At 37.9% G+C, this 13,522-nt stretch overlaps 1 protein-coding gene across 3 annotated transcripts in view; it reads left to right on the forward strand.

The window, feature by feature from the left end:
- Nucleotides 1–13,522, forward strand: part of NMNAT3 (nicotinamide nucleotide adenylyltransferase 3) — a 99,830-nt gene that overhangs the window by 43,885 nt on the left and 42,423 nt on the right. For all 3 annotated transcript variants that reach the window (XM_069473161.1, XM_069473162.1, XM_069473163.1), the window contains exon 2: nt 4,302–4,451. In XM_069473161.1, coding sequence (XP_069329262.1) covers nt 4,340–4,451 — 112 coding nt within the window. In that variant the 5' untranslated portion in view covers nt 4,302–4,339. The remainder of the gene's footprint in view (nt 1–4,301; nt 4,452–13,522) is intronic.

The following is a 13,522-nucleotide window of genomic DNA, read 5'->3' on the forward strand; positions in this document are numbered from 1 at the left end:
GCCTTGTCTCCAGTTTAATGGTAAATTCCAAGAAGCCCATATGCCACCTTCTTAACTGGTTAGCTCCTGCAGCAGCAATTATTGCTTGCTCTGTGGGCCTCCACTGAATGCCTGTTGATGAGAAGCCTTTCCCAACAGCAGAAGTCTCTCTTACTTGCTTCATCTCACTAGATATTATTAGATGATAAGAGCAGAAGGGTCACTTTATGGCATGCATCTTGCCTTGTGTCTAAGAGGTTTGTACTCCAATCAGAGCCATTTATTCTCCTGGTGGACCCTGGAGTTAGCCCATTTCAACCCTGTCATTGTGTATGTCTAGGCTGGGGTTGAAAGGGTGCTCAGTGAAGCAAGTTGGAGCACGCAGGTGGTGCAGGAGCACACTGACCTTGGTACTGTGCCTGGGAATGTGCATTCACTGTGTCCTCCAGCCTGAGATGTGGCCCAGACAGGGCAGTCACCACTAGAGCAGTGTGGCTCAGTGTGCCCATGGCAAGGAAAGAGAAAGAAAGAAAGGTGCTTAGTAAAGGTCATTCATGCTCCTTCCCAGCATCATACTTCATTGCGGTTGACGCTACTGTTCAAACAAATGTTCTAATTTACAGTTTCTGGGAACTTTTAGAAAAAATGGGTCAAAACCTCAGGTTACCAGAGATGCTGCAGTTATATGTTTTAATGGCTCTAACAATTTATATTTTGTCAAAATGAAATACAATTTTGAAAGGCTTCGTAATAGTTGCGAAAAACAGCCACCCTCTTCAAATACACTCATCATGAGGCTGCTCTTATGAATAGCTCGGCACATTTTGCAAATAATGTCTCATTAAACCATCCAACCTCCCCCGGGAAGAAGCTAGCAGCAGCCTGTTGACTGCCTTCTTCCCACGCAGGAGGGGGTGTTCCCGCCGCCTCAAAGGAAGCTTGGAGAGACCAAGCCTGCCTCACCTGAGAGCTTTTCCTCTTCACACTGTAGCTCGTAATACATCGAGAACAACTTCTGTGTGTGCAGTAGGAGGTGCAGTGGGCCTTGCCGCTACCAGGGGCAGCTCTACTCTCCAGCCGGCTGGTGCCCCGTGTCAGTCTCCACTGAGCCCTGCTCTGGGCCAGCCTCTGCGCTTGCAGCTGAGATCCAAAGAGGAAGAAAACACCACTCCTGCTCTTAAAAGTTTTACTGTCTGGTGGGTAGGAAAGATACCTGAGCAGGTTTTTTCAATAGAATGTGGCATTTGATCTACTAAAGGGAAGTCGGATAAGCTAATTCAAGCTTGGGGTCAGAGAAGCCATCTCAGCAGCCTCTACACTCCCAGCTCCCAGACAGTTGTATCCGCAACTCTGTGGCAGCCCCTGTGGACTAGCTAATCCAATTCCCAGTCCCCTTTCCCTTGCTGTTCCCACCGGAGACGCAGTGAGGCTAAATGTGTGCCTCTCGAGCCTCTCCCTTAGCTAGAGTGGTTAGGTGACCTAGTTCTGGCCAATGAGACAGAAGCAAAATCTACAGGGGGGTTCTGAAAAAGCTCTTGTGTTCTTGATTAAGAGGGACAACCAGGCTGGTACAGCTCCTTGCTCCTTGTCCTTGCGTTGATTGAGGTCAGGATGGCTGTAGCTGCAGTAGCAATCTTGTGACCAAGAGAATTGCAGGTGATTGTTGAGCCCATTATCTAATGCCATCAGCTGCCTACTTCTAGACTTTTTTTTTTTAACTTCAAAACTTTTTTTTTATTCATATTTCAGCATATTGTGGGGGTACAAAAGTTTAGGTTACGTATATTGCCCTTGCCCCACCCCCGATCAGAGCTTCAAACGTGTCCATCCCCTAGACAGTGTGCATCGCACTCATTATGTATGCATACACCCATCCCCTCCCCCCCCCACATCTGCCGACACCCCATCAATGTTATTCCTGAATGTTCTCTTAGGTGATGATCAGTGAAACGAATTTGATGGTGAGTACATGTGGTGCTTATTTTTCCATTCTTGGGATACTTCACTTAGTAGAATTAGACTTTTTTTCATGTGAGAAACAAGTGAACCTCTATTTGTTTAGGCCACTGAGGCTAGGCTTCTGGGACTGGCATCCAATGCATCCCTAACTGATGCAAGCACCTAGTATCTAGCACCTAGTAGGTAGTCAATAAAGAATGATGGAAGTCGTAAATAATGTGATCATCTGAGTTGAGTCTTAACAGATTGAAGTGTGCTCAGGGTGTTCTGGTTGGAGGAAACCAAAATAGCATGTACAGAAACTAGAAGCAGGAGGCCATGAAGCACTCACAAAGGAACCACTGACAAATAGTTCATTGTTGCTAGAGTATAAAGTAGGAAGCTGGGTTAAAGCCTGGAGAAGTAGACAGTAAGGGCCAAATTAAATTACTTCCCTTAGATACAAAGAGGGTCCCAGGTTCAGTGAAGGAGAACTCTCCATGTTACTCCCAGAACTATAGGATTGCAGCCAAGGCCACCATAGCTGCAAGAAGTAAGGAAGTGAATGCTTTCCTCCCATTGGTCGCTGTATTCACAATCGCTGCATAACAAACTACTCCAAAATGTAGCAGCTTAAAACAATACATTTAGTTGTTATTTTTATGTATTATCTAACAGGTTCTGTGGGTCAGGAATCCAGGTATAACTTAACTACATCTTCTGGCTCAGAGTCTCTTACAAAGCTCAGCCAGGGTGTTCACAGGGCTGCAGTCTCAACCGAAAACCTGGCCGGGGAAAGGTCCACTTCCACCAACGCACATGGTTGTTGGCAGACTCAATTCCTCATGGCTGCTGGACTGAGGGGCTCAGTTCCGCATGGGCTGGTGGCCACCAGGCGTCTCCCCCAGTTCCCTGGCCATGGACCTCTCCACAGAGCCACTCACAACCTGGCCGCTGGGCTCATCACAGTGAGCAAGAGGGAGCCAGGGACCTTTTGTAACCTCATCTTGGAAACGGCATCCCACTACTTTTGTGGTACTCATCAGAAGCAAGTTACTGGGTCCAGCCCCTATGCAAGGGGAAGGGATTAGAGGTGAAGACAAGGAGGGCCGTTGGGAACCATCTTAAAAGCTGCCTGCTGCAGGCACACTGCCATCGCCTTTGTCCTCCCTCTCGCTCGTCAGGGCAGCAGCATCTCTTTTACCATTGTCATCAGCAGCAAGCACAGCCGCAGTGATTACTAAATGCTCCGTATGCACCAGATACTTTCCATATGAAGCTCATCTGTTCTCCCTACAACCTTATAAGAGTAAGTTACATTACCCCCACCTTGCAGATGAGGAAGCTGTGGCTCAGAGAGGTGCTGTGACTTGCCCTAGGTCTCACAGCCAGAGAGAGCAGAACTAGCAGTCAGGTCAGGCCAGGCCCACCTCCAGTGGAGCTCGTCACCACCCCTGGGGGAGGCAGCACCTGCCAGCCTGCCCTGGAGCCCAGGCTAGTCCTCGCCCTTAACTTACCTGGTGCTGGAAGCAACAGAGTGGAGAGGACAGAGGGTGGGCTGTGCCTTCTCAAAATACTTGGGCCCAGATAAAGGACAACAGGTAAAATCAGAATATGGTCTGTAGATGAGATAGTAGTCCTGAAACAATATTGATTTCCTGATTTTAATCATCATTTTTTCAATTGTGAAAGAAAATGTCTTGGTTCTTAGAAAATATATACTGCAGTATTTAGAGGTAAAGCGGTATTACATCTATAACTTACAAACATGTCAGAAAAAAATTACTTATAGGTGTATACAGATGTGTGTGTATATGGAGAAAGAATGAACGATAGCAAATATGATAAAATGTTAACATTTGGGGACTCTAGATAAAGAGTATATAAAATTCTTTGTATAAATTTTGCAACTTTTTTTCCAATGTCTGAAGTTATTTGAAAATAAAAGTTTTTTAAAAGTGCTGGTCTATTCTGGGACTTTGTGAGTTCTATTTGGACTATCAGAGATGACATTATGGGAGGCCTACAGACCTCCTCTTGACCCCAAGGTGACCCGTCAGAGCCCAGGAAGGGTGTAGAGGTTAAGAACAAAACATGAGCTATGGGTCCGGCTGCCGGGGTTCCAGTCCCGGCCCAGCAGCTTCTGAGGTCCCTGAGCTATATGAGTAACCACTCAGGGTTGTTAAAAAGGATTTGGCAAGAGAAGATGTATACCATGGCATAGTTTCTGGCCTATGGTGAGCCCTCCATAAATGTTATTGTTCTTATTGCCTCATTGGTCATCTTACAAGTGAGGACTAATGGCTCATGTGTGGTTTAGAGACACTGATCTGGACAATTATCTTGGTGCCAACTCCCTGACGTGACTTCTTGCCCCCATAAAGGCACGGTGGCCACTGTCGTGGGTGCGGATGCGCCTAACATGATGAAGAGCCGAATCCCTGTGGTGCTCCTGGCCTGTGGCAGCTTCAACCCCATCACCAACATGCACCTGCGCTTGTTTGAGGTGGCCAGAGACCACCTACACCAAACAGGTTGGTCAGGGGGCCCCGAGTCCAACAGAACTGGGGGGTTGGGCCTCATGGGGTTTTGTAGGCTGCTGTCATCATTGCCATTATTGAAATGGCTCAGTTTATTTATGCGTAGCATAGCTGGTGGCATATATTTTCTCATAATTTGACACCCTATAGTTTTATGACATGTATACAAGTCATGTCCCTGGCCCTAGAGTTGAACACATCTCAGGGCCTCCCCTCCCTGCCCACCTCATGTTGTCCTTGAATGCAAAAAAGACAGAGGCACTGTCTAGAACCTGTGCCTCAGTCAGGGTGCCCTTCCTGGTGCTCCCAGCATTTACCTACACAGCCAGGTAGGCAGGTAGCATGTGCCTTGGAAAGCTTCTGATGCTCTTCAGTGGGTGAGCAAATGTTCAGTAATGGCAATTTTGACATTAAATAGATCTTGGATGATTACAAATTAGCGATCTTGCATATAGAGCATTTCCAATACAAATGGCATGAATTTGCCAGAAATATTTAATCAGGTAGCAATATATGATCTGGGAATGTTTCATTTCCTTTACTTTCTGTTTCATTATTAAGGGAGTAAAATGGCATTTGGGATCTGTATGATTATTTCTAAAGAATATAAGTCACGTATATGTTGATGTCAGATATATGTGAAATTATTTACTTATATATTTATGTATGTCTTATGTATTCAAATATGTATTTTGTATTTTTGTATTGTTTGAAAAGTTTGCCTTTAAGGGTATTGTTTTTACACCAGAGTCAATTCCCATTTACTTTTAATATAGCAAAAAGTATTTAAGTAACATGTAAGTCATTTCTTCAAATAAATCATGTACAAATTAGTCTATTTTAAAGGAAATGTCTTAATTTACAAAACATATTTTTTGTTTGTTTTTTTTTGGGGGGGGGGTTGTTTGTTTGTTTGTTTGACAACCGCAAAGCTTTTTATTTACACCAACCCTTGATTTTAAGCTATTTTACATTTGTTACAATTCCTCACATTCTTTGATTGCCTGTCGATATTAAACACATATTGAAGATGCTTTGCAAAATGTCCAGATACAGGAGCTCTAATGTGGAGGAAGGAAATTAATATTTGTCAGGGAATCCCAGGGACAAACTTGGTATAGAAAATTATTATAACATTTTATTTCAAAATTTTTATGGGGGTACAAATGTTTAGGTAACATAGATTGCATTTGCACTGCCCGAGTCGGAGCTACAAGCATGCCCCTCCCAGACAGTGCACACCACACCCATAAGGTGTGCATTTACCCACCTCCTCCTCCACCCTCCCACCTGCCTGACACCCGATGAATGTTACTTCCATATGTGCACATAAGTGTTGATCAATTAGTACCAATTTGATGGTGAGTACATGTGGTGCTTATTTTTCCATTCTTATGATACTTTTTTACTTAGTGGAATGAGCTCCAGTTCCATCCAGGATAATACAAGAGGTGCTAGATCACCATGGTTTTTTGTGGCTGAGTAGAACTCCATGGTATACATATACCACATTTTATTAATCCACTCATGTATTGATGGGCACTTGGGTTGTTTCCACATCTTTGCAATTGTGAATTGTGCTGCTGTAAACATTCAAGTGCAAATATCTTTATTATAGAATGTCTTTTTTTCCTTTGAGTAGATGCCCCCATAGTAGGATTGCTGCACCAATTGGTAAATCTACTTGTATCTGTTTAAAGTATCTCCATATTGATTTCCACAGAGGTTGCACTAGTTTGCAGTCCCACCAGCAGTGTATGAGTGTTCCTATCTCTCCGCATCCACGCCAACATTTGTTTTGGGACTTTTTGATAAAGGCCATTCTCACTGGAGTGAAGTGATATCTCATTGTGGTTTTGATTTGCATTTCCCTGATAATTAGAGACATTGAGCATTTTTTCATATGTTTGTTACCCATTAGCCTATCTTCTTTTGAAAAGTTTCTGTTCATGTCCTTTGCCCACTTTTTAATGGGGTTATTTGATTTTTTTCTTACAGAGTTTCCTGAATTCTATATGGATTCTAGTTATTAGCCCTTTATCAGATGTATGGCCTGCAATATTTTCTTCCATTCTGTAGGTTTTCTGTTCACTCTACTGGATAGTTTCTTTGGCTGTGCAGAAGCTTTTTAATTTGATTAGGTCCCATTTATTTATTTTTGTTATTGCTGTGATTGCTTTTGAGATCTTCTTCATAAATTCTTTGCCTAGACTGATGTCTAAAAACTTATTTTTTATTCTTGAAAAGTGAAAGTGGTTTTCAATCCTTAGTAAATAAATAGCTCTTACAAAGGAATAAAAAAAATTCAAACAATTCTTTAAAACTGATCAGTGGCCATTGGTAGACAATCTACCAAAGAAGAAATATAAATGGCCAATAAACCTAGGAAAAGATGCTCAAAATCAATGAAAGTGCAAATAAAACATGGTAAACTACCACAAGGGTATTAGTACCATGAGGACAGCTACTGTGGCTGCTTGAACACCACAGAATTGTCACCGTGTGTCATTAGGCTTATGGTTGGTGCTCAATAAATATCTGTTGCAGGACTAAATAGTTTTAGCATATGAGATTGGTAAAGATCAAAGATTGACAAAATTCAGTACTGGTAGAATAAGAAGGGAAACAGACACTCTCATGTACTTGTTATGATGGGATAAATGATAAAACATTTTTGAAGGACAATTTGGTATTCTTTAACATAAAAATTTAAAGTTTGTACCCACACCCATAATGAGAAGACAAATTAATCTATAGAAACCAAACCCGAACTGATGCAGATGTTAGGATTAACAAAGTTATTAGAATTATTTCATTTATAATAACTGAAAACAGTTATTACAATTAGGTGCCATATATTAAAGTTAAGTAGATACAAGGAAAATATAAAAAGGACCCAAATGAAACCTCTTGAGTTGAAGACTACAGTGTGTGAGATGAAAAATATACTGGATAGAATTAACAGATTAGACATTGGAGAAGAAAAGATTAGTGAACTTCAAGCTATAACAATAGGAACTATCAAAAATGAAATACAAAAAGAAAAAAGAATTTTAAAAATAAAGAAAGACTATATTAGTAAGATGTAGGATAACTTGAAGCAGCTTAATATACTTGTAATTAGAATCCCAGAAGGAGAAAACAAAGATGGAACTAAAAAGTATGTGAAGAAATAATGACCCAAATTTTATGAAAACAATAAACCCATAAATACAATAAACTTTGAGCACAAGAAACATGAAGAAAAAAATACCAAGGTATATGATAATCAAATTTCTCAAAACTAGTAATAAATTGAAAATCTTAAAAGCAGCCACAGAAGGACAAAAATAAGGATGACAGCAGATATCTTGTTACTGAATTCACCAAAAAAGAATTCAGTGGAATAACATCATTAAAGAACTGTAAGACAAAACTGTCAAACTAGAATTCTATATCTAGCAAAAATATCTTTCAAAAACAAAAGTGAAGTACATTTTCTGATATACAAAAGCTGTAAAAGAACTCAACTCCAGCAAACCTGCACTATAACATATGCTAAAATATTCCTTCAGGCAGAAGGAAAATGATACCAAATGGAAATATAGATGTATACAAAGGAATGCAAACCATTGGAAATGGTAACCACATGTGGTAATTTTATGAGATTTTTTTTCTTACAATATAAATTTCTTTAAAAGTAATTGACAGCTTAAACAAAAATAATAACAATGTCTTATGGGATTTATAACTTACATAGAGGTAAAATATATGACAATAGTAGCATAAAGGCTGAGGGGGTGAAATAGACATATACTATACATAAAGTGGTATATATAATATCATTTAAAGGTAGACTGTGACAAGCAAAAGATATATAGTTTAAATGCTAATGCAACTGCTAAAATAACAAAGCAAACAGGTATAGTTAATAAGCATACAAAAGAATTAAAATAGAATCAGAATATACTCAGTTAATGCAAAAGGAGGGAGAAAGGAAAAGGGGAACAAAAAATAGATCAGACAAATGGAAAACAAATAACAAAATGAGAGATTTAAACCAAATTATATCAATAATCACATTAAATATAGATAGCCTAATGACTTCTACAAAAAGGATTGTTAGATTTGATAAAATAAGCAAGACCCAACTATATATAGGAAACATACTTTAAATATAAAAACACAAATAGGTTAAAAGTAAGGGAATAGAAAACTGTCCCATGCTAACACTAGTTAAAAGAAAGCTGGAGTAGCTCTAGTAATATCAGAGAAAGTATATTTCAGAGGAAAGAATATTACCAGGGATAAATAAGATCATTTCATAATTATAAAAGGATCAATTCTTTAAGCGGAAATAATCCTAAACCTTTTGAACTTAATAGAACCTCAAAATACATAGGAAGTGAAAACTTACAGAATTGCAAGGAGAAATAGACAACTCCACAATTATAGTAAGCTATTTTCAATGCTCTTCTCACTAATTAATAGAATAAACACACAGAAAATATGCATATAGAAGATTTGAACAACACAATCAACTAATTTGACCTAATTGACATTTATAGACCACTCCACCATACATCAGCGGAATACACATTCTTTATAAAGGCACACAGCACATTTACCAAGACAGACCATATCCTGAACCATAAAAGAAGTCTCAATAAATATAAAAGGATTGAAGTCACACAAAGTGTATCTCTGACCACAGTGGAATTAAATTAGGAATCAATAACAGAAAGACCTCTGGAAGATCCCCAGATATGGAAATGAAATAACATACTTCTAAAAACCCATGGGTCACAAAAAGAAATCAAAATGAAAATTAGAAAACATTTTAAACTGGATGAAAATGAAAACAATATATTAAAAAATTGGGGATGCCACAAAAGCAGTACTTAGGGGGAATTTTATAGCACTAAATATTATATTAGAAAAAAAAGTCTCAAGTTAGTGATTTCAACTTCCCCCTTAAGAAACTAGGAATAGAGGAGTAGATGAAGTACCAAACAAACAGAAGAAAGGATATACAATCATGTGCCACATAACATTTCAGCCAACGACAGACCATATATATAACGGCGGTCCCATAATATTATAACAGAGCTGAAAGATTTCTATTGCTTAGTGACGTTCATAGCATGATAGTGCAAAGCATTACTCATGTGTTTGTGGTGATTCTGGTGCAAACAAACCTATTGTGCTGCAAGTCCTATAAAAGTATAGCACAGACTATTATGTACAGTGTATAATACTTGATAATGATGATAAATGACTATGTTACTGGTTTATGTCTTTACCATACTAATTATTATTTTAGAGTATACTCCTACTTATTAAAAAAAAAATGTTAACTGTAAAACAGCCTCGGGCAGTTCCTTCAGGAAGTATTCCAAAAGAAAACATTATTATTGTAGGAGATGACAGCTCCATGCGTGTTACCACCCCAAAGACCTTGCAGTGGCACAAGATGTGGAGGTAGAAGATAGTGATGCTGATAATCTTGACCTTGCATAGGCCTGGGATAATTTGTGTGTTTGTGTGTCAGTTTTTAACAAAATTTTAAAAATTAAAATACAAAAAATTTTAATAATAAAAAAGCTTATAGAATAAGGATTTAAAGAAAATATTTTTATACAGCTGTACAATGTGTTTGTGCTTTAAGCTAAGTATTATAACAAAAGAGTTGAAAAGTTTTTTTTTAAATGACAACTTTATAAAGTAAAAAGTTACAGTAAGCTAAGGTCAATTTATTATAGAAGAAAGAAAAATATTTTTTATAAATTAAGTATAGCTTAATATATAGTGTTTATAAAGTTTACAATAGTGTACAGTAATGTCCTAGACCTTCACATCCACTCACTGACTCACCCAGAGCAACTTCCAGTCCTGTAAGCTCAATTCATGGTAAGTGCCTTATACAAGCATACCATTTTTTATCTTTTATGCCATATTTTTACTGTATCTTTTTTGTGTTTAGATATGTTAAAGGCACAAATACTTACCACTGTGTTACAACTGCCTACAGTATTCAGTACAGTAACATGCCGTACAGGTTTGTAGCCTAGGAGCAGTAGGCTATACCACATAGCCTAGGTGTGTAGTAGGCTGTAACTCTAGGTTTGTGTAAGCACACTTTGTGATGTTTGCACAATGATGAAACCACCTAACGTTGCATTTCCTAGAACATATTTCTGTTGTGAAATGACACGTGACTGTAATGAAAATCAGAGCCAACATCAGTGAAATAGAAAACAGAAACAGAAAATTAATTAAACCTGTAGCTGTTTCTTTGAGGAAATCAATAAAATTGATAAACCTCTAGTCATTTAAAAATCAATCAATATGATTTAACATATTGGCAAACTAAAAAAGAAAAATTATATGATTATCTCCATAGACACAGGGAAGACAATTGTCAAAAGCTAAAATCAATCTCTAATTTAAAAGAAAACCTCTCAGCAAACTAGGAATAGAAAGGAACTTCCTCAACCCAATAAAAAAGGCATCTATGAAAAACCTACAACTAACATCTTAATGGTGAAAGACTGAATACTTTACCCCTTAAGATATACTTTACCCTTTTATCCCCATAAGACGGGCAACAAGGTAAGGATGTCCATTCTCACCATTTCTATTCAACATTGTTCTAGATGTTCTAGCCAAAACAATAAGGCAAGAAAAATAAATAAAAAACATCCAGATTGGGATGGAAAAATGAAACTCTATTTGTTGATGACATAGTTGTCTATAGAGAAAATCCATAGACATCTACAAGAAGGCTACTAGAACTAATAGGTAAGTTTAGTAAGGTTGCTGGATATACAATCAATATATAAAAATCAATTGTATTTTTATATATTAGCAATAAAGGATCAAAAATTAAAATTTTAATCTCTATCAAGGATAATATAAGAGGTGCTAGTTCACCATTGTTTTTTGTAATTGAGAGACTGAGCCCATCTTTCGAAGTGAGGTAGCACAAGAATGGAAAAACATGCACCACATGTACTCACCATCACATTGGTACTAACTAACTGATCAACAATAGGGTGCCCACGTGGTAGTAATACTCATTGGGTGCTGGTCAGGTGGGGGTGCTGGCAGGGGTAAACCCACAACTAATGGAAGTGGAGCGCACTGTATGGGGGAAGGGCACGCTTAGTAGCCCTGGCTTGGGCAAGGCAAACGTATTACATGTAACCAAAATGTTGGTACCCCCACAATATCCTGAGTTTTTTAAAAAATTAAAATTTTAAAATAATATCATTTACAATAGCATAAAAAAGAAATATTTATGGATAAATCTGACAAAAGTGTGCGAGACCTATACACTAAAAACTACAAAACATTGTTGAGAGAAATTAAAGACAGACTAATTAAAATAAAGAGATGTACCTTGTCCAAGGTTTGGAAGACTCAACAATGTTAAGATTTCAATTCTCCCCAAATTTATCTATAGATTCTATACAATCCCATTGGGCTTTTTGGTTGAAACTGATAAGCCGATTCTAAAATTCACATGGAGATGGAATTGATCTAGGATGGCTAAAATAATTTTGAAAAAATACAATGTTGGAGGATTAACACTATATGATTTTAAGACTAATTATAAAGCTACAGTACTCGTGACAGTGTGGTATCAGTGTAAATATAGTTAAATAGATTAATGGAACAGAATAGGAAGTACCAAATTTGACCCCTACTTACATAGACAACTGATTTTTAACAAAGGTACAAAGGCAATGCAGTGGAGAAAGGATAGTGCTTTCAACAAATGGTGCTGGAACAATTGGATATCCATATGCCAAAAATGAACTTCAATTCATAGCTCACACCCTATACAAAAACTAATTCAAAGTGGATCATAAACCATAACATAAAACCTAAAACTACAAAATTTCTAGAAGAAGACATAGGAGAAAATCTTTATGACCTTAGGTTCGGTAAAGATTTCTTAGATAAGACACCAAAAGCATGATCCGTAATAGAAAAAAATTGATAAGCTGGACTTCATCAAAATTAAAAGCTACTCTTCAAAAGACACTGAAGAGAATGAAAAGACAAACCACAGACTGGGAGAAAAGATTTGCAAAGCATATATCTAATAAAGGACTTGTGTCCAAAATATAATAATAACCCAATAAAAATGGGCCAAATATTTGAACAGACTCTCTACCGAACAGTGTATATGGATGACAAGTAAGTACATGGAAAGATGCTCAATAGCATAAACGAAATGCAGGTTAAGACCACAATGCACTGATACTGCACCCCCACTAGAATGACTAAAACGAAAGACTGACATGCCCAGTATGACTAAGGATGTGGAGCAACTGGAATTTTCATACACGACTCGGTGGGAATGTAAATGCTGCAGTGGCCGTGGAAAACAGCTTGGCAGTTTCTTAAAGCTTAAATGTACACCTACTGTATGATTCAGCCATTCCATTCCTAGATAGTTACCAAAGAGAAGTGAAAACATATGTTCGTGCAAAAACTTGTGCGTGAATGTTCAGAGCAGCTTTAAATATAGTAGCCACAAACTGTAAATAAGCCAAACATCCATCAACATGTGAATACTTAAACAGATTGGGAGTTATTCCAACAGTGGAATAGTACTCAGGGATAAAAAGGAATGAACCAACAATAGAAATGAATCTCAAAATAATTATGCTGAGGAAAGAAATCAGACCAAAGACAGCATATGTTGCATGTATTCCATTTATATGAAATTCTAGGAAGTACAAATTAAGCTACAGTGCCAGCAAACAGATTAGGAGCTGGGGACAGGGGAGCAACACAGGCCAGAAGGGAAGCAGGAACTTTGGAGGATGATGGTTATGTTCACTATCTTGCTGGTGGTGTTGGTTTCAGGGATGTACATATATTAAGACTTGTCAAATTATACCCTTTAAATATATACAGTTTATTACATATCAGTTACTGCTCAGTAAACAATATCAAACTTTAAAAAAAGACTCCTCCACAGCATTGTTCCAGTTATATATAATATGCAATAAATTCTTTAGGACAAAAGACACAATTTCTTCAATAAATAAATAAAGCAAGAAAGAAAGAAT

Source organism: Eulemur rufifrons, chromosome 7 (genome assembly GCF_041146395.1).
Source record: "Eulemur rufifrons isolate Redbay chromosome 7, OSU_ERuf_1, whole genome shotgun sequence".
Classification (NCBI taxonomy): Eukaryota; Metazoa; Chordata; class Mammalia; order Primates; family Lemuridae; genus Eulemur; species Eulemur rufifrons.